The sequence below is a fragment of the Chondrus crispus genome, genomic scaffold, assembly GCF_000350225.1.
Source record: "Chondrus crispus Stackhouse genomic scaffold, scaffold_109, whole genome shotgun sequence".
Classification (NCBI taxonomy): Eukaryota; Rhodophyta; class Florideophyceae; order Gigartinales; family Gigartinaceae; genus Chondrus; species Chondrus crispus.
The window spans coordinates 78,690-100,671 of record NW_005178937.1 but is presented as its reverse complement, the minus strand read 5'-3'; the positions used below and the strand labels follow the sequence as shown (position 1 = coordinate 100,671).

At 49.6% G+C, this 21,982-nt stretch overlaps 1 protein-coding gene across 1 annotated transcript; it reads right to left on the bottom strand.

The window, feature by feature from the left end:
- Nucleotides 1-6,975: 6,975 nt before the first annotated feature.
- CHC_T00001687001 (hypothetical protein) lies at nucleotides 6,976-7,542 on the bottom strand. The gene has a single exon (XM_005712530.1). It carries the CDS (start codon nucleotides 7,540-7,542, stop codon nucleotides 6,976-6,978), a length of 567 nt encoding a protein of 188 aa, XP_005712587.1.
- Between the last annotated feature and the right edge of the window lie 14,440 nt (nucleotides 7,543-21,982).

The following is a 21,982-nucleotide window of genomic DNA, read 5'->3' as shown; positions in this document are numbered from 1 at the left end:
CCTGATGCCCATTTGATTGCCCCTGTATTGTCTTCATAAAGGACAGTAGGAAAATCCGAGAGCAGGCTTAGTTCCTTGAGAATCATCCTGAGCCATTTTGTCGCTTTGACACATTAGGATATCGAGATGAATTCGGCCTCCGTTGAGGACAGGGCAACTCCTCCCTGTTTCTTGCTCTTCCAAACAACAGGTGTGCCATTCACTGTCACTACGATTCCACTAGTTGACTTCCTGTCTGATACATCACCCGCCCAATCAGCGTCTGCAAATGACTCGACAATAGGGGGAAGCGCGTCTTTTCACCACTTGAAATGCAGCCCAAGCGAGGCCGTCCCGTTTAGATATCGCATTATACGTTTCACCCCGATCCAATCTGCCTGGTTCGGGTCTTCACACGTACGGGCAAGTATCCCGACGGCAGCCGAACTATCCGGTCTAGTTCGAGTTGATATGTATAAGAGGGCACCAATTGCTTCTCTGTAGCGACCTATGCTAGGATCGCGTTTCATCCTTTGTCCTTGGTGCTTGTTTCTCTCAGGCGAAAGCGGAGTGCTGACAGGTTTACAATCAGCCATTCCGAAGACCTCCAGAACTTTCTTTATGTAGTACTCTTGACGTAGAGGTACACCTTTGGAAGTATAAACAAACTCCACACCGAGGAAGGATTTTGCAACCCCGAGATCAGTCATTCGAAACTCATTCATCAGCATTTGTTTGACGGTAAGAACTGCTCCCTCAGTAATTCCGACAACGAGGGCGTCGTCAACATAGACGAGGACGTACACTGTGCTTCCTTCGATGTCAATAAAATAGAAACACTCTTCAGATTTAAGCTGCACAAATTTGAGGCGGTGCATTACTGCGTTCCATGTTTTGCTCCATATCTTCGGAGCACGCTTAACGCCCCGTGTTGACCCATAATTTCAAGGACGAGACGAACTGTAGAAAAATCCACGACAGGAGCATACACGTTATCCACGTGTCCCTCTTGAAATCCTTTCGTCACAAGTCTTACCTTGTAGCGGTCCACGGACCCATCTGCCTTGAGTTTCAAGACAAAAACCAACTTCGAGTCAATTGCCCTAGCACTGAGCGGTAGTTGTACAACTTTCCAGGTATCATTTCTCTTTAAACACAGAATCTCCTCCTCAACAGCAGCGATCCATTTGGAGCGATTCTTGCTAAGAAGAGCTTCGGCGAGACTGGTTGGTGTTTTCTCATAATTTTTATATGCCGAAACAACCAGTGCGTTGAACTCACTACCTAGCCTCTCAGGCGGGTTGCGAACTCTTGTGGGATATCTCCTACCGTCGCCCTCAACTTCAGTATCGACAGCATTGGGATAGTAAGTCAGGTTCTGTTCTGTAGGGGTTTCGACTGTGGAGATTATCTCTTCTGCATTATTTCCTATAGTCGGCAAGTGAGAAGCCTGAAGCTCGTTTGCCTCTTCCATATGACCATCTTCCAAATCATACTCGTGGGCTCCCATATTATTAATCCAGTCGTACAGTAGTCCACTCTTCATCGCTGTCTGTTCCCATTCCCTTCCAGGGAAGACAGATTCGTTAATTTTGACATGCCGCTCGTGAAAAATGTTCCCACTCTTGATATCCTAAACTCTGAAGTTTCGATGCGAAAGACTCCGTAGTAAGATTCCTCTTCTAGATTTCGCATCAAGTTTCTTTCTTTTAGACACAAAGCACCATATCTCACAACCGAAGTAACGCAGATTGCCGACATGTGGGACTTTGCCAGTCAGTATCTCTATAGGGGTGCGCCCTTCATTAGTTTGACTAGCTGTGACATTGCGAATAGATTTGGCTGTGCATACGGCCTCTCCCCAGAATTTATCCGGTAGGCCAGCATGTGATAGCATTGAACGTGCCATTTCCATCAAAGTGCGATTGAGTCTCTCTGAGACACCATTTTGCTGCGGTGTATACGGTGCGGAGGACTCCCACTCCATTCCTTCTTTCTCAAGGTATTTTAACATGCCTAGGTACTTTCCGCCATTATCAGAGTATATCCATTTGATTTGGCAATCGTACTTCCGTTCAAATTTGGCTTGGAATGATTTGAAACATTCCAGTGCTTCCCCTTTAGTTGCCATAAGAAAAACATCCTTAAAAGAGGAGAAAGAATCACTAAACGTTATGAAGAATGACTTGCCGCCCAAACTTGGAGTCGGAAGTGGACCACACACATCAGTAAAAATCACTTCTCCCGGTTTTGTCGCTGTATCCTTCCTGGCGTACAATGATAGTCGAGACTGTTTCCCTTCCACACACGGAACACAGGCTACATCATTCTGAGGAGTGTGTGAAAGATATTCCGGTCACTGCACCACGCTTTTCCATTTCTTTCAATGTCCGAAGGTAAACATGACCAAACTTCCAATGCCAGAGCTCTTCTCCCACAGTGCTTCCGACTGCAATGTCTGCTGTTTCCTCTGTGACTATATCTTTGAGAATATACAGACCATCTTCGAGTTGTGCAGTACAAATAGGTTCGTCTTTCATTGATATAGTGCGAAGTCCTTTACTGAATTGCGTTTCGTATCCATCTCGGTCAAGGGCCGAACAGGAAACCAGGCTGGTGTCCAGACCCGGGACGTACAGTACATTGTTGAGTCTCAGCGTCTTCCTATTGTCTTCAAAAACCCTTGCGCTGATATAAACTGAGCCTTTCTGATTTGATTTGATACTGTTCCCATCACCAAGCGTGACTATTCTCGTCTGTGAATTCACAATCTTTTCCAAAAGGCTATGATCTGACATCATGTGGTTACTTGCACCGGAGTCAACCACGGCATACTTCTTTGAGGTTTTTCCTTCTCTAGAGAGAAGAACCTTCTCCTTACTTCCAATGCCAAAGCTTTTTGTATTTACAGGAGCACTGTGCTCCTTTCTCGTCCAGTGCCTAGTCGTGCATGCCCGACATTCGCGCTTGAAGTGGCCAAAATTACCACATCCGTAACACTGGAGGTGAGCCTTGGTCTTTAAGGCTTTTTGGCTGATAGGTATATCGTTTTGTAGGACCCTTCCAAGATTTCTCTCGCAATTCAAAGAACTGTATTCTTGCAGCAGGCGTGCAGTTGCTCTCTCCCAAGAAAGATCCTTATCCGACATAGTCTGTAATGCTGTGATCACAGCTCCGTACGAAGAATCAGAGGTTCTGCCGAAACTAGCAAACAATATCGTTATTTGCATTGATTCGGTCACTGGACTTTCCATTACTTCTAGCTGATTAAAAATATTTTCAAAGCTGTCGACGTATTCAGACATGGTTTGAGATTTTTCTTGAAAGGACTGTTGGTAAAGCTCAGTCTGTAGCTGTACTCGTGTCGTAGTGTTCTGCGTTGCATACCTCTCATGTAGCTTCTTGTACATTTGAAAGGGATTCTTCCTCTCCCCAGCCACAGTGCGCAGCGGGTTATCACCGAGAGATTGGACCAATAAAGATTTCGCCTTCAATAACTTTGTCTTTTCATCAGGCGTCAGATCTTCTATTGCCACCCGGGCCAATTGATCGATATTCACCACTTCTAGAAGATCCCTCGACTCCAGCAAGGCTTCAAACCGCAAAGACCACAGTGTGAAGTCTTCACCTCTCTTGGCATTGAATTTGTGAAGACGACGTAATACAAGCTCGTCATCCATCTTATCCCAGCGTAACAGATACGTGTACACTCTGTTGAGATCAAGTACCCCAGCCCTCAATGAACGTTGGTTCCTTTTTCGCGATGCTACCATTCCTGAGACGAGAAGTGGTGTAGCTGGGGTTCTGTCTACCCTGTATTCTTTATTGGGTTGAGCGCGTTCTGCTTATATACTGTTTAGGTTGCGTGTAGCTCTACTACGGGAAAAGGGTGTTGATAGAGCTCCCATTCGGTCAATCAACTGTTCCGACGGCCACAAGGTATACGCATTTCCCATGACAATCATGAGCAGTATGGTGCCAACCTCCTAAGGCTTGTCGCCTTCCCTTTGTCCCATTTGTAGTGAGAGCATTATTATACCAAAGCAATCATTGTTGTACTGTATACTTGCAAGAGCATTACTGCCCGCAACACCATTGGGCCCAAGAAGCCCGAATGTCCTATAGTTTTTGCCACGACTGTACTATATGCGTACCCTTGCTATTACTGGTTGGACGGAAATTATAAAGCCCACAATTGCTGCGTTTTGGAGAAAAGACGGTGTTCAATGTGCTGTCTTGTATCCCTTCACAAAACAATATCAATGTAAAATTTGCGAACGAATTCTAACGTTCAGTAATACAAATATGTCCGTTTTGTTATTCTACGAAAAGAAAGCCTATCTTTAAGTACTGTTCCGTGATGTATCGTTATCCTCATGAGGTGGTCTTTACTCGTCGTCGCCGTCGCGTCTCCTAAATACTGTTGTGGACAGACTGTGATACGGACAGTCTGTCCTTGCAGTCGGTCATTCCGCATCTGAGACAGACCCATTACAATCTCACAGTTAAAGGGATTATTCCTCTTCATCAACGTTTAGAAAACTATCCGTAGCACAGGGGCATGAAAGTTCTCGGAATAATCGCCTACCAGGCTGCTCTCTGTCATGAATTGACGCCAAATTAGCTCAACGTGCCTCATGCAACCAGCACAGATGCTATCTCTCTGCAGTATTTATACATGTTTTGTTGTGCAGTTTTATTTTTATCAACTAATAAAAACCACTTCGACATATATTTGTTCTGTGTCTCCGACTATCATATCTATTTGCAATTCCCTTTGCACTCCATCTCCAATTGTTCAATATAAGGACAGAACCCCTTTACTTATTGTTCTTAATTAATCCTCCTCTTCGTCATTCATTTTATACCAGCCATCGAGGCCAACCACGCATGCCAACAGAGTACTCGTTGTTAGCAAAACCGCCCATTGCAGCAGGTCGCAAAAAAGGGCGCGAAGCAAAGTTGTACTACGGATGTTGCCAGAAATTGAGAGCTATGGATCAGACAAATTCATCGTCTCTAAATCTATCCGTTGGATTCCTGAAGGTTTTCATGGAATTGAGAAATTCAACTTGAACGAGGCATCAAGATATTGTAAAGACATTGAAGAAATTCAGTCTGTTCCGGATCGTGAAGTTGAAAGGATGCACTCACTAGTCATGATTCATTCGGACTCAGCTTCTGTCGACCCTCTCTCGGCAAATGATGAAAGGGACACAGAAGGTGGTCATAAATGACATTGGAGAATATTATGATTTTTATTCAACAGACGTTTACTCCCAATGGTCGATGCCCCTCCTTTCCGAAGGCATCTCACTCTCTAGACTAAAATAGCCCAGCTACGCAGCGGCCGTAAACCCGAATCTACTCAATCCCCCTTCCTCCTCGTCGGCCATCCTTAGTATTCCTTTCCCCGACGGCCTCCGAACACACAGCCCCAGGTATCCATGACCATTCACGCTTTATGCTTCCCTTTCGCGCGTTGATGTCGACGGGCCTTCAGCCCGGCTGTACTCAGGCACATTCCGTCCGGGCTGTTTCGCGCAGAAGGCGGCACGGCGATTCCCTGATGTCAGAGTCGCATTCAGGAGAATACGTCCCAATAATGGCCCTGGCACCAGAGCCTGTGACCCAGAGCCATACAACTTTGGTCCCAACTACCAGGGCTCATGGCTCCGTAAAATCCTGGTTGACAATTGATTTTTCTGATATTCGCCTCAAACGGCACTCCCATTGGTCCCGGTGGTGGACCTTGTTGGATCCTGCAAGCAAGGCCTCAATGATGGAATATTTCCATCCACCCTCGATCGGAGCTGTAATGCGATCCGGCATCTTTGAAAAGGTTGCTGAATGTTTCTGAAGTTTCAAAGGTTCCCAAAGTGCTGCCGAAAGTTTGAGCAACTTTTTCTGCGAAACTCAGAAACATACGTAAGCAATTTGTAAACAGCTCGATTAGCTGTAATGATATCTTCCAACTGAGCCACTTTTCCACAAAACCGAAAAGAATCGGCAAACTATTGCCAAAACGTTTGCGGAAATTTTAGGCGAAACTATAAACGTCCGTGCAAGTTTTGGAAAGACGTGGTCACAAGCATAACTGGACTTACAGTGACAGGTATTTCCCGTAGCGATTCCATCATGCTTCGTCCACTGTTGGCAGTGGCGCACCAATGATATTTAAACGAATAAAAATGCGCTACAACACGGCATACCAGGCGAGCTGAGTCATGGACGCAACACCAGGGGCAAAAATGAGACGGGGCCAGGGTCAGACGTCTCGGAGCGGATGACCGCGCAGGACCTACAGTATTCTCCTGATCGCGACTCTGTCAGCTGTCAGCTGTCAACAGCTCCCTTCCAATTTCGATCCGACAGGCATGCCTCTCGTTGATTCGGCGGGAGCACCCCACCTCTCTGAAAACATTACAAATAAATTCTACGGTTGAATTGGGATGCAATATTATTTTTTTAGGGTTGACGGTTGGACGTTTCTGGAAGCGTTCGCCGAGGGAAATAAAAGTTTCTGGAGGCGGCGGTGAAAGCCGCGGAGGAGAGACACGAAAAAAACTCCCGAGGGACCACTCAGAAAAAAAACCCAGTTCCCAACCAACATTTATTACGACCGACCAATGTCGACGCCTGCCCCGGTACCCTCTGGTTTCTACCTTGATCTGGGCGGGCCACGGCACCCGTTGCCGTTCTCTGCACTCCGCGCTCACGCTGATCCAAGTGGTATTGATTGAGTTCGCTCGGCGTCAGTGCTCCTACTGTACCACTGCCCAATATCGCAACCGCACGGCCAAGTCCAAACTACGCGCCGCGAGAGCCAGACCAGCTCCAATTCGTATAACGCTCACGATCTTTGCATCTCGCTGATGCTCGTTCGAGTCAAATGCCTCCCCCAGGAACACCGTCAGGTCGGTCTCTACCGAACTAACGTAGATTGCAAACCTATATCATAATCGTCTTCCTCTAGTCCGTCCACATTGACTTGTCTTACAATCGACCGCGTTTTCTGTTCGTCAACGTCTGTCCATTGCCCAAGGTCTTCATATGCCGTTCCCTTGATTCCATATTGAGAGCCGTTCTTACCTTCTTCCCGCTGCTGATGTCTCCCTGTGATCCCAGGACCTCTACAACTGGCGTACGAGTACTCATACGAGTACGCCAGTTGTATGTACGTAAATTTACGTACCGCGGCCCCGCCGTGTCGTTTGAGTTGCCACACATACTTGTTTTAGGACGATTCGGCGCGCCCCCTAGTACCACCAGCTTGCTTTCACCACCCAGTGCCGCAAGGGGGACTGGCTCCAAGTCCTCCAAATACGAAGTCTCCAAGTGACCCGTACATTCCCCCGTCTGTATCAGTACAGTACACGGAGCTACTCTGGGTTGTAGGCCGCAGTTGTACTTCGTCAGCAATGACATAGCCAATACTCTTCTTGTCCCGTCAATAGTCAACTTGCGTATCCCCGACCCGGCGTGTTCTGCACTCGGGTAGGACAATAAAACCAGTATAACCCCCACAGTGAAGGCACCCGCGATAATTAGTATCCCAGACATGAAAAAGCCATTGATTGTCGCTACCGTCTTGAGATGAGAGGAAGGACTTGCCAACTGATTGTCCAAAGTCCCAGATAACCAGGACACTTTGGTGACCGCTCTGTCTTCAGGACCTTCACTCCACTCTCTATAAATCTGCCACGCCCGATCATATTCCGACACACTGAGTTGTATTGCCATGAAGGCAGATAGCATCTCATCTTGAGTCTTCCAAACCCTCGCCCGACATGTGGGTACGTTTGTTGCTACTGCCCCGTTCATCAGCCCCAAGCACATCACTGTACGATTCTCCTCCTTGACAACTAAGACGTTAACAGCCTCAGAGAACGCTGTCACGACGTTCTGACTCGTAAGGACACTAGGAAAGAGACGCCTCTGACTTAGACTATCAGAGAAACTACGAACCGTATCATACTTAGCCCATTGGCTTCCGATAGTTACCCTCTGACCGTAATCTACTGCCAAGGCGTGAGTCAGAAACGCCTTAGTATCCACTCTTGGCCGGAACCTGTCATGCCTCAAGACCTTAGCCGGTTGTCGCTTAAGGTCAACGCAAGAGACGTCCCAGCCCGGCGGATATTTAGGCATGACCTCGCAATCCACAGATATGGCTGGCATCGAAAATAATTCTACGCTCAGCTCTATGTTTGAGTCTGCGGCTACCCAGACATTCATCTTAAATGCCAGACTAGCCACCATGTCTATTACAGCCATCGAAGGGTCTTCCCTTGGGCGTACCTCCCGCAGTGAGTACGCCGTGATGCCGTCGAAGTAAATCACAGTGTTATTCTTAATTAGAGCCGCTCCAGTCTCCCCAGAAAACCAAATATTATTCCCATATCCCGCAAGTGTCCACTCCCGTGGGTCATCCGCCAACAGCACCTGACCTTGTACCTGACCTTGTGGTTTAAGCTCGAACAATGCTGTCCTTAGTATTTCCATGTCGCTTTCCTGCAATCCCGATTCTTCCAGTCGGTCTTGTACTACTCGGGAGACCGTATACCTAGTCACAAATGTCCGTTCCTCGTAAGGCAGTGGTGCCCATTTTAGATTGCCCATCCGTGCGATATTAAGCGGCTCCTGTATGTCTCTCCCTGTGTAGTCGGTAGGGAACATCTCCCAAGTTGGCACATCCGCTGATCCAGATCCAAATTCAATTAGAAGATCAGCCATACTCAACATGATGGTGACTAGAGTTAAGAGCCACTTGACTCGCGAATCATGTGAGTCTTCCTCTGCGACTAACGAACTCCTAGAGTAACTCCGGGGCTCTAGGCAAATGGGAATCCCCGCAGCCACCCTTGATCCTGCTCTGTAAGCCAGACCAGCCGACCACAGCCTAGATAAGGCAGCTGTGACCAACAAACTGATAATTGTGAATCGGGCCACGTTCCACAAAGGGACCCCTATGGCCAATTCTGTAGTCATTGCGCGCGTAAAGTGTGTGAGTGAGTGTTTCGAAATTAGGGGTACAATCAATACCAGAAAAGTATTTGCCTGTTTTGGGGTAAAAAGGGGCGGTAGATCGTTTTTCCTTTCGGGGGAAGGATGCAGTGTCGCCGGTGGTCGCCGGAGTAGTTTCGCCTCCTCCCGACACCCTGCTCACCTTCCACGGTTTTATTTTGTCTCTAGTCCTTCTAGAAGCGTCCACTCGTCCGGCCCGGATTTCCCAGACCGTCTGCGAACGCTTCCCTAAAGTTCGTATAAAATACCCGACTACAGTAAAATGTACATTTGCACTAAAATTCCTTCACATACCGAAAAGTTGTTTTGAGAGCAGGTTACGGATGTAGATTTTCGTTGAAAAGGAGTAAGGTACTTTAAGGTTTACGCAACAAGAGTTTCACAAATAAATGTGAGAAATAGCGATATGATAGAGACTTATGAAAACGACGAATTTTAGAACAAGAGCAAGTGTAGACATTTGTTTACGCAAAATTCACTTGAATACGTACGTAGGAGTATAACTTAGACCCCTCTGCTCTGTGCGTCCTCAAAGAGCCGATCTCGAGACTCTCTGGCACGCACCATGGTGCTCGGGCGACAAAAAGAACACGCAAAGCAGGCGGTTTGCTCACGAATTGCGGGGTGGACTACTTTGCTACCTCAAATCTTCAAAAAAAGGAATGAGGATCCTGGATCAGCGCTCTCATCTAACTGCCTTTTAGCTGGTGTGCTCCTCGAGATTCACAGCAGCTGTGTAGACCATTGCATGCAGCTTAAGCGCTCAAGGGAGATACAGCTCACCTCATTTGTTGACCACAGATATGATCATCTTTCTAACGAGTGTTTGCTCGCCATGTTTCGCTTCACACGTGCCGATATTTCTGGCATCGTCGCGTACGTAGAGTCGCCAACCGAGCGATACGGCACGAAACGTAATCGCTACGCCGCGAGCCCGCTTCTGGTTACGTGCATCATTTTGCGTCGCTTGGCTTCTCCAAACAGATGGAAAGACTTAGAAAGCCTGTTTGCTCTCCACACGTCACATCTGTCGGAACTGTTTTGGGAGGGTGTATCTTGTTTTGTGGAGAAGCCGGTTGATCTTGTTATGGGGAACGTACAGAAGCCCTTTTGGAAAGAACGCTATCAAGACTATTCGATAGCCGTTTTAGACAATAGTCATGCGCTGGACAACGTTGTTTCTTTTATCGACGGAACCAACTTGGCTGTTGCGAGGCCCGGTGGTCATGATATCGACCAACGCGTGAGCTACAATGGACATAAGCGGAAACATGCGGTGAAATATCAAGCAATGACAACGCCGTGTGGCCTTTTTATGCATCTATCAGGTCCATTCGAAGGGCGAAGACATGACTGGACCATGTATATGCAAAGCGGGCTTGATTCTACGCTTCAAGAGGCGTTTGAATGGGACGGAAAACAATTCGTCTGCTACGGGGACTCAGATTACAGCTCTAGATCGTTTCTGTTTGTCCCGTTTTCCGGGTCAAACCTGTCTTTTGAGCAGCGAGCATTCAATACGGCTTTGGCAGGGTCTCGGGTGACTATTGAGTGGTATTTTCTGGAAGTGAAGCGGTACTGGACTTTTGTGGATTTTAAGCGGATGCTGCGATTGAAGGGAAGCGCAGTAGGGACCTTGTACATTGCAGCGGTATTGCTTACTAACTCGCGGAACTGTGTGCATGCGAATGCGATATCGCAGTACTTTAGGTGCGTACCTCCTTCGCTGGAGGAGTATATGGTGCACCGGGAATAAGAATGATTTCCGTCCGCCGGCCACTCCTCACATATAACCCAATCGCAATGTCCTTCCAGCGCACGTCCTAAGGTCTCGCCCGGATTCCGTCCCTCGACCTTGTGACACACTCCCTTGTGTTTCGAAAAACGTATAAAGCACTCAACCTCGGCGCTTCAGAAAATCATCTTCAGCCAGCGACTAAACAATACTGCTGCGCCTTGTCATTCTGTCACTATGTTCCTGCCGTCGCGTATGCTGCGACTTTTTGATGAAGTTGTGCTCCACAAACCAATTGGTCTGAGAGACATAAGTCTCTCGGCAAATTAGAATGAGGTATTCATAGGGAAGGGTGGACGCGCAATGATGTCAAGCAAACCTTTTATTTTTAATAGGATTACAGGTTCACGCCTCCTTGCTTCGAGAGCAGTGTTGTGACTAGGGAAACGACGGACTGCATCTGCTTGCCATTCTGTTCCATCATGCTACTCATGGAGTCGCGGTACGCTGCTAGCTCGCTTGCACGCTGCGCGCGCTCCTCTGCGCGTTCTTGACGGTCTGCATCTCTCTGAGTTGCTTCGCCCTCAGCAGTTTCGCGTGCAGAAGCAAGCTTCTGTTGCTCTAGATCGAACCGGGCAGTTTCAGATTCGTGAAGCGCCACGCTGATTGCTTGCATTCCATCTCCTACGGCTGCACGGCGTGTTTTGGGCGGACTTTCATCGCCAGAACTCTCTCGCTCTCGACGACGACGCTTCCCACGTAACGCATTCAAGACGAGCTGTTGACCCGCAGCAACCTTTTTTTGCCCCTCTTCCATACGTTCTTTCATATCCCCATTCTTCTTTGCTTCCACATCTTTCTTCGCCTCGACAATATCTGCAAGGAGCTCATCCAGCTCACCTATCTCGCCTCCAACACCAGAACGCACCCTATCTTTTGCATCTCGCTTCACAAACTGCTCCACCAGTTTCTTGAAACGATCTTGAATGTGTTTACCTGTTGACTGGTGCGCGAAGTTGGGATTGGAGTTTGCCTTAACAGCAGAAGCTTCAAAACGTGCCAGCGTCTCGCCATGGGGTGCAACGTGCGCCTCAGCCGCGTATACCGCTTGAGCAATTATGAGGTCTTCGTTGCTCGTAAACTTCGATTTGCGGCCTGGTTTTGATGCTGACCGAGGAGCGGCACTCAAAACTACGGTTTGGGATCCCGGTGCCACTTGCGTGATAGTTGGGCTGCCCTCTTCGACGTGCAGCTCTTCCACAACGTTTGCCATGATCGGTGTGGCGGTGGGTTGTGGGGTGTGCTGCGTTTTTGCTGTTGCGATTCGTTTGCCGTAGTAGTCAAGATGCGGTTTCCCGCCAATACAGTTCGTGAAACGACTTCACAAACTCGTCATAATTCACATTTGTTTGCCCCTCTTGATTTGCGAATTTCGCAAATGGGCTTGCCACGTGGACAGGCATTGCCAAAAAAACAAAAATCAATTTACCATATTGGTTTGCGTAAACACTATACTGATAAAGGATGCTCGAGCTGTCTGACCGCACAGGACAGCCTGTCCGGCACAGAACAGACTTAACCCACGAGCGACGACTGGTAGACGAGGAGTCATCGGTCCCCAATTCACACAGGTTATGGGCACCTTTCGCTACTCTGCATAACACGACGTCCCAACCACCCTACATCAACAACAGAACTTTCCACAACGACAAGAACAACCCGATCCCTTCCCCGCGGAGGAGCCCCAGGCTAAACCATAACCATCACCTCATGTACACATCTCCATTATCACGACCCAAGCAACTCCATACAGCCCGTCTGACACAAGGCCATATCGAGTACGCACAGAACACAGACTCAGGACACACCGACATGCTAAACCACAGGCCCAGCCACGATCTTCTCAAAGATCACTACGACGATACGGACGAATAAGGGCCACCCCCTTAAGGTGACCGCCGTCGTATCACCCAGAACCACAAACAACGACCAGCACGCCACACACCCGCGCCGCACCACTATGCCGCCGGTGGATATCCCATTTCAGACACATGCGGACCGATCCACCCCCGATCCACGCACGGCAATCTACAATTCCTCACGTACATCGACGCTGCCTCAAAGTACGTCATAGAACCGTAAGGAGTTACATTTACAACTGACGGCCGGTGCGGAGTACAGTAGTACCCGGCCAGCTACACGTGTAGGATTCGAACGGTAAGTAATTAGTAATTGCACAAATTAGCCAATTTAGTACAGTGGCTGGTATACAGTGAGTAACAGCTACTGTAGCGAGACAGATGTCCTGGCGTCCCACTTAGGGGTTAAGACCGGGGGCACCTGCCTTGTTCCAGTAAATTAGAGGCAGACTCGTCTCCCTTCCCTTTACGGCTAAGTTCTATCCCGTTCCGGTTTCCCTTTTAGTCTCAGGCTTTTAACCCGTGACCGGCCATCCGGTTATAACACCACCGTCCGGCTGAGCGTCACTCACCACGTGAGGCTTCCCTCTTTTCGAGTCCATCCGCACGGTTTGCGTCTGCGCGTGGGTAACCCAGCGGCGCGCGCTCCCTTGCCTATAACCCCCCTCGTTTCCGAGTGGTCAGGACAAAGGTAGTTATACCACATACTTCCTCAAATCGCGGAACGAAGTCTGCATCATCATGCCTCAATTCTTGCTCAACGCAAACACCGCCATCGTCTCCCCAAAATATACCGCACCGACAACGCCCGAAAATTCAAATCCAATCACGCGCTCCAAACCAACACTGCTCTAGGGATACAGTACGAACACAACACACCTCACGAGCCTCAAGAAAACTCCATCTCCGAGAGAATTTATCAAACCCTCATGGTTGCAGCAAGAGCAAACTTACATCACGCAAACCTACCTGCAACATACAGGGAAGGCGCGATACGAGACGCTGCCTACAAGTACAACATCTTCCCTCACAGCGTAACAAACCAAGCGCCATACACACTGTGACACAACTAACCGGCGAAACCCAAACAACTCCTCATCTTGGGCCATCTCGGGACCGTGCCAATCTATGCACACAAGAAGAAACTTTCATCACGCAGCCGACCGGTACGCTATATGTACGCCAACAACCCCTGCTCGATCACCATTCAAGATACCCATACGAACCAGTAACACACAGTCCGCACGCAGGACTTCCGCCCATACACCAAGTCACATGACCCAGCCATCGCCACCACTGCCGTTCTTCGCGCCACCCCTCCCTCTTCCTCCTACCCCACTCTTCAGATACCAACGCCAGACCCCCGCACCAGACAAGAAGCTCGCAACTACCCCGACGCGCACGAATGGGCGCGAGCGCACGACGCCGAACTAGACAAACTAGATAACACAAAAAACATCAAATGGATTCCAGACAGCACGATCCCAAAGCACGAAAAAATTAATACCTCTCACCATGACGGTCCGCTGCATACGGGACCACACGGGAGCTGTCACTGATCGTAAAGCAAGATGCGGTGCATGAGGCGACCGTATGACAACTGGTAAGCACTACGACCCCAACCAAGTAACCACGCACATGGCGGACAAGACTACAATACGACAAAATCGTACATCATTGGCACCTCAAACTCAACCACGCCCCCCTCCGCACCATACCAAATATCGCGAAAACTAAAACAGTACACGGCCCTCCAGCATCACTGGCAACCACAAAAATTCGCCTATCATGTCCGGCATGCTCACAAGACAAACAACGACAAGAGAGAACGAGATTCGGAGAGAGGGAGATATAGACAAAACTCGGCGCCCACTAAACGCCGAAAAATTCATTGACGTCAAACACCACCTCATCCCCAACCACATCCAAAGAGGAACCGTCAACATCAAACATATCCCTTCCAACAAAAACCTCTCCGACTACTTCACCAACCACTCGGACCACATCGCACACAGTAGCCCCTATGTAACCCAAGCATCTCCGCCCCAAAACTCCTATTGGCGAACCCGGGGACTGTTTGATCGCACAATCACATTCGCAAATAGCCATTTTGTAGTGTCTGACCGCACAGAACATTTTGTACCGCACAAGACAGACTTAACCCACGAGCGACGACGATTAAACGAAGATTCATCGGTCTCCAGTTCACACACGAGCAGTAAAGGGGGCGTGCCCAAAATTTTGAACAGTGAAAAAAAGTTCGGACATGCAAAAAAATTGGAAGATACGTAAACATGCCGGCCATTGGTCAGTCTGGGCTCCAACGCCTCCAGTCCCACATCAAATACGGCCAAAACCAACAGGTAACATTAAAAACCAGCCTGCCGAATCGGATTGCAGGACAAGTTACGACATGGTGGGCGGTCAGTTCAAATTGCAAGCTCCTTCTTTTCCCGCTCATTGCGAAGCAATCCCTTGAAACACCAAACTGAGCAGCTGCACGGCGTATTCCCTGTCTACCACGTGCTCCCACCGAATACCTCCGAGAGAGCCATGGCCTCAAACAAACGTGAATAGCGCATCGAAGCTGCAATAAGTCTTGTGCGCAATGGAAGTACCTATCTCCACGCATCTTCCATCACAAACATTCCCAAGTCCAAAATATGCAGCTGCATCCAAGCCGCAAATCCCAAAACCCAGCTTGTGAGAGCTTCACACTCACGCCACGATACCCTCACGAATGTGGAGGAGGAGATGATCGTATCACTATTGATCATATATGCAGAGCGTGGTCTCCCCCTTCTACGTGTACAGCTCATGGAGGCCGTGTCGATTACCTTGTCGAAATGCTCCCTGTGCGTCGGAGCCTTTTGAAGTTTAAAACCTCACTCTGGGCGACCGTTTCTTGCGCAATTTCTCTAAAAGACACCGCGACGAGATAAGGTTTGTCAAACCTCCCCGACAGGAAAGCATTCTGTTTCGAGCCTGCAATGCTGCTGTACTCACGCATTATTTCAGTACCCTCGAAAAAACTATCATCGAGCACCATATTGACGTCAATCGCATATGGAATTGCGACGAGACCCGAGCCACGCCGCAACGAGATGTGACTGGCAATGGCAGCAGCCGTGGTTACGTCACCCGAAACAGCACGGCGGATGCCAAAATGAGCAATTTTCTTAACCAAAATCATGTCAGAATTTTCCCGGCGCTTTCTGCCTCAAGTCATGTTGCCCCGCCACTCTTTGCTTTCAAAGGTGTAAGATTGCCTTACCGTGTTGTGGAACGTAATGGACAAAGGGTTACGGAGTCATTCTCTGACTACTTGCCAAGGCATTCCGTTTTCGGAATGCCCGCAGAAGGAGGAGGGGTTGACAGTGATAAGTTTTATGTTCGGTGTACCCATTTCGTCAAGCATGTGGCGAACCTAACTTCCCACAATCGAAAAGTTCTACTAATTTTAGATGAATATCGATGCCACATGTCGATTAGAACGCTACAGATGCTCAATGCACATGGGGTGATTGTGACTGCCCTCCCCGCGCACACTTCTGGCAAAACACAACCGCTAGAAGTCAATGTGCTTTTGTCATTAAAAATGCATTGAATGAAGCAGTGAACCTGTCTGTTTCTAAATCGTACTCGAACGATTGGGACGCCTTCTCGTTTTGAAGTATGTTGACAAATGCTTTTAATAAGGCCTTTACCGCTCACAACATCACAACGGGCCTTCGAAGGGCTGGAATTTGGCCGTTTGACGCAAGCCAGCTGCATGGAATGCCCCGCCCTCAAAGCTCAAATGACGCAGACACGATGGTGTCAGTTTCGGAGTTGGAACACTTGCTGGAATTAAAGCGCACAGAAAGTGCCACGCGGTGTTGGTTGAGGACGCTACAATAACAGACTGTGAATTTATGGACACCTCTAAAGGGGCTGTTTTAACATCAGAAAGGGCTCTGTACTTGACGAGGGGGAAGATGAAATCAGATGCCGCCAAACGTCTACAGTGCAAACTGAAGGCTGCTGCAATAGCATAAAAGGCTGCTGCCCGCGGTAAAAGGCATGTGCTGGAAGGAGAGGAGTTCTACGCCTACTTGTGGAGCGGGCGTGCGGCGCAAGCTGGTGTATTGGTGTCCATGTTGAAGGGAAGATCTCGGTCCATGAACATGCAGCGTGCCATGGCGCAGTGTAAAGCGTCGCAGAAGGGCCTGAGGATGTGGTTGCATCAGTGACGTGACTTTCCAAAAACCTCAAATAAAACTGTGATTTCTCAGAGATGGACCGTGTGGGTCTGATCATCTCGTTCCGTTTGCACGCCGTCAGTTGTGGTGGCGGACTCGACTTTGCACGGGTTTCCCGTACTTTCCGCCGGCGCCACGTATTTTGCTGGCTGATGAGGCTTGTGGACCAGAAGGAGAGCTTTCTTTTGGCGGTGCAAAATCCCAATCTGACCTGATGGAGATGTTTTTAATCTTATTTTACAATCTGTCCGAAACAAAGGGCACTCCTCTTTACAGCAAGACGCAAGCTCGGAAGAACCAATCCTCTGGACTATGCAGGCCATATCCGACGCGAAAAGACGCCCGACTCTCCGCCAGTCTTCGATTGCCTTGCTTAAATGCTTTGTTCAGGGCTGCTTTCGGGCTGAGTCCCAGAGCTGCTGCCATCTGCTCTTTGCTGATGTGAGCTCAGGGGGAACCGATTTTTAGGTTTCTCACGGGCATTCCATAGTGGCTTAGATACACCGCACAAAATAATGTGAAAACAGCCTTCAACGGCGCCTTGTGGAGGACGGTACTTTTGCGTCTTCTGTTTTTCGGCACCTTCCCCCCGTCCCCGACGGCCCCCATCTCCCCAACTTTAGCCTCACATTATCTGTGGTGGTTGGAAACAAGGTATTGTACACATGTACAGGAATGTTAAGCTAACTTTAACCACCATATTAGAGCTTATCCACTGTGCATTAGTACCGCATACCATCTACTGTAACCTTTCCGTGACGAAGGAACTTGTTTCTTTCCAACCCCTCCGCCCCATACCAATATCTGGCGAAAGATTGTAACACGGAAGTAGAAAACTTGACAACAACCTATCGCAAACGCTTAAACTCCTCTAATAAATGTGGATATAATGCTAAGACATATCCAATCATCAGCCATTGCGTTCTTTTTTGTGAGAGGCTACAGTTAATTGCTATCTAACCAGGAAAGCCTTTTTAGTTCGGGCTCTCCTTCCCTAACTAAATACCCCAGATTCTGAAGCGCTTTTCGAAGTATTCAAGCTCTACATTTTATCTGCCTGTAAAGTGAGCTCTCCTCCGTGTTGAGCGAGCAGGGCACGTGAAATATGAGAGACTGTGTCTTCTGCGTCACACATCCGGCAGGTTCTGTCTCTTAGCTTAAGAATGCCCTCAAAGGTTGACGTAGGGCACAACATCCGGTGTACACGTGGTGTAGAATGACGCGGGCTTTTCTTCGCGTCCAGTTACCTTGCATTTTGTCGGGGAGCTCGTCAACATGGTTGGCGGCACTCCTCCTTGCGCGGCGAATTGCCGCTTTGGCGTCGTGAAATTCGACTGCGACTGTAACGTTTTCTCACAGTGACAATGTCAACGCCAGCTTCGCTTACTTTTCAGCTTGTTCGTTTTCTTGCAGCTGGCAGTAGGAGCTGATCCATACGATGTCAAGATAACATCTAGGATCACGAGTAAGTGTCGTGACCATTCTTCGTAGTTCGCAAAGTAGAGCGTTATCTTGTCTTCCATACCGCGAGAGAGCATTTCATATTCCTTGGTACACGATGGTCGGATTTCGCACAACCTGAAAATACACCGATTGTGGCTCTGAGTTCCGCGGAGAATGAGGTGCACATAACGCCTCTGGGCGCGTCATGCTGTTCCGTGAAACTAGATCTGTGTAGTGCAATGCCCCTGTTAGGCAGAGACCAAAGTCCGACGGTCCAACACAAACAACAGCAACAAAAACAACAACTGCCAACGGCACAGCGCTACGGAGTGTTCGAAGCTCCCTGTCCTCTTTAAGCGGGTTTGCGGCCCGCAGTAGCTCGGATCCCTGATAGGGGGGGCAAAGAGAAGGGCCCAGCTCGGGATCGCTAAATGGTGGTAGAGACTTGTAAAGGCGACTGCTCGACGAGTTCGGAGGGGTGTTTAGGTAAACCTGGTCCGACGGGTCGTAAAGCCAATGCTCGAAGAGCGCCTTGTACACCTTATACCCTTGATAAGGTCTTCGACGGGGACGTCGCAACGTAGCCCGTCGGGAAAGAAGAAAACGTAGCAGCGCTACACCGTCGTACTGCCCGATGGCAAAGTACCAACAACGGATCGGTCGCAACCAGATTCCGATGGAACCAACACTGAGAAAAGCACCACTGGTGCACCAACACAAAAGCCCGATGGCAAATGACGTCACGTTGCGGATCGCAATCCTACAAGGTGGGACCAACTCAAGATTAAGGGAAATTAGGATAGGGAAATAAAGGAAAATTGATAAGGAAAAAGGGGACCCCAAGCGATAGAGGATGCCGTAGGCTTAGGTAAAAGGGAGCGTCTTGATAGAGACGGACTTCGACCAAGGCGACATTCAACTCCGGCAACTCGGGTTACCTTTACTGACTTGGTCGTCAGAGGGCTAAGGTATATATCGCCCCGCCGGAGCCACTACAGTAGCTCTCGGCGCTAGATCCTAGATCTAATCTAATGTTAAATAACTAATATGCGGCTAATTAAAATTAATAATTAAAAGAATAAAGTGAAATGATTTCCACTTTTGCTTGTCATACCCCATCATTTTCATCTCTTTTCACCCCCCTTTTCAGGTGCGTATTGCACTACATATCCCCCTTCTGAGCGCCCTTGCGCAACGCCCAGCCATCGTATAATATCCTGCCGCTGCTGACCGTGTCTCCCGGTCATCAATCACTCTGCGCGGCGTTCTAGCAAGGGTAAGACGAAAATACCATGCTTCCTTCTCTATCGGAACACTCGGACGATAGTGCCACCCGTAGATGTCCGGGCGTTGGCTTTCCTCGCAAGTTCGAAGTGCCCCGGGGTCTTCCTTCCATACCCCGTCTACTCCCTGTTACCGTCCCTGCCGAGCCGGCCTTCCATCCGGGCTACCATTCCTCTTGGGTAGCCCGCCGTCATCCTTCGCTCGAGGAGCTGCAGAACAAAACCATGCGTGATAACGCAGCCCTGTTTTCTTCTGCTCAATGGTTCTCCTCTGTGGGCGTCCGCGACCTCGACGGCATCAAAGATAATTTCGCCGATGATGCGGGCATGTTGCCCGGTAACCTCCCTTTGCAGGCCATTCACACCTTTGACTGGCGCGCCCGCATCGCCATACCCACCTCCATCCTACGTCACTCCTCCCCGCGCGGTCGCTCTTTCTTATCCCTGCGCTTCATGGACGCTGTGCTCACTCGGATCGAGATTCCTATGGCCGACGCCCTCATACCTTCATGTTACCACTGCGACACTTGGCAGTGTCGTACGGAGGGGGAACGGCTCTACCTCGACAACCTCATCGACTGCACCTACAGTGACCCCGTGTCCGAGGCGGACCAACTGTGGCGCAACCGACGCACCGTCACGACCGACGCCATGTTTTGGACCCAAGCCATTCTTCCCACAAACTTTCGCCATACGAAGCGCGGCGGTATTTTCCTTTTCCAAAATACTGTACGCTTTGAACGTCGGGTTCGATCCGACACTGGGTACTTCGTGGCGTACCAGATGATTGAGGCTCGTGAAATTTCCAGACAGCACTACACCAATCGATACCAACGAACCCCGTCCTGGTGGAGTCAATTCGAGGTATGTCAGGGTTTCTGGGCAGAGTTAGGACCCATTCTGACATATTACGGCAGTCATTTACGCGATCCACAGCACGGGCTGTGGACTGTGTTTCTCACAGAGTGGTGCGTGGAAGTCGCCGCCACCCTCCTGTGGGAAGTTTTCGACTGTTGGCGCCTGTGGCACCTCCCTTCGAAACTCCGCGAACAGATGCGTCTCCTCCATTTTTCTGTCCCCCTTGGCGGGTCCGATGTGGACCGTGAAGTGCACGCCCTCCTCGATATGATCGAGACCGTAGCGTGGGATTGCGTTCCTCCACAAAATTCGTCTCGGTCCTTTTCACGCCAGCGACCCTCTTTTTCCCCTGGTAGGAATCATCCAGCTACCGGCGACTTCGTGTGGATCAACCCCTGGTCCTCCTCCCTCTGTTCTGCCTGGGAGGCCCAGATGAGCCGCCGTTTCGGAAATCAACCACCAACCCCCAACGCAGTCACTGTGGTGAACGCGGATCCTCGAGAGCCTGAGATGTGCTCTCGACCTTCGGCCCCAACTTCCCCTCTCCCTGCACCGGTCCGTCCCTCCGCGCCTGAGGCCCCAGTGTGCGTCGTACTTCCTTCCACGAGCTCGGCGGAAAACTTGTCGCTTCGAGTCGTTGTCTTCCTCCGACGTGAATCCAACCTCACTTCCTGCTTCCCCTTCACGCGAGGGACAGCTCATCACACCCGCCCCTACTTTGCCATTGCCGTCATGCACGGCACCCGTGGGCTTGACCCGCCCTCAGGCTCCTCTGCGCGCCGAGATTCCTCCTGCGAGCTGCTCGACGGGAACTATTTCAATCCAAGAAGCCCCTCCGTCGGCCGGGGATCCGACCCCACGTCCGGCTTGCCCTTCACCTGAGGGTCCGCTCCTCGCCCCTACCTCGGGCCCTCCATCATCTACAATTCCCAAAGAAAATACCTCTGCTGCCGCCGTTTACCATCGCCTTCTCATGGCTCATGGTGTGGAGGGAGAAGCTCTCCAGGGGGCGTCCCTGGACGACTTGCGAGTTCTAGCTCGGCTTGTCACCTCCCTTCCAAAGGGAAAATCCCTTGGGGCATCGTCTCGTTGAGACGGCGGCTACAGAACTCCCTTGCGACTCGTCCTTCTTTTCCCATCCTGCCCGCATGATAGTCGACTAGCGACTTTATCGTACGACCTTTGGGCGATAAAAAGAACCCATTTGCAACTCCCCTGTTATTTCCAACTTCCTCCTCTTTTTTTTGCGTACCGTCACTGCGGTCGTACCCCTCTTTTCACCAACTTCCTCCTCTTTTTGCATTTTCAATTTTCCCTCCCCTGATTCCCCTACGTTTCCTTCTTTTCAGTTCCTCCTCTTTATCCTTGGCACGGCGTGTCGCTGAGCCTGTTTCGCATCTCCTTGCCAGCCTGTCATACTGGACACTCGACGCGGGTTGTTATGAGAGAGAAAGTTTCCGGTAGTTGTCTCCGTCTTCTCCTCTCCCCTTTATCCGC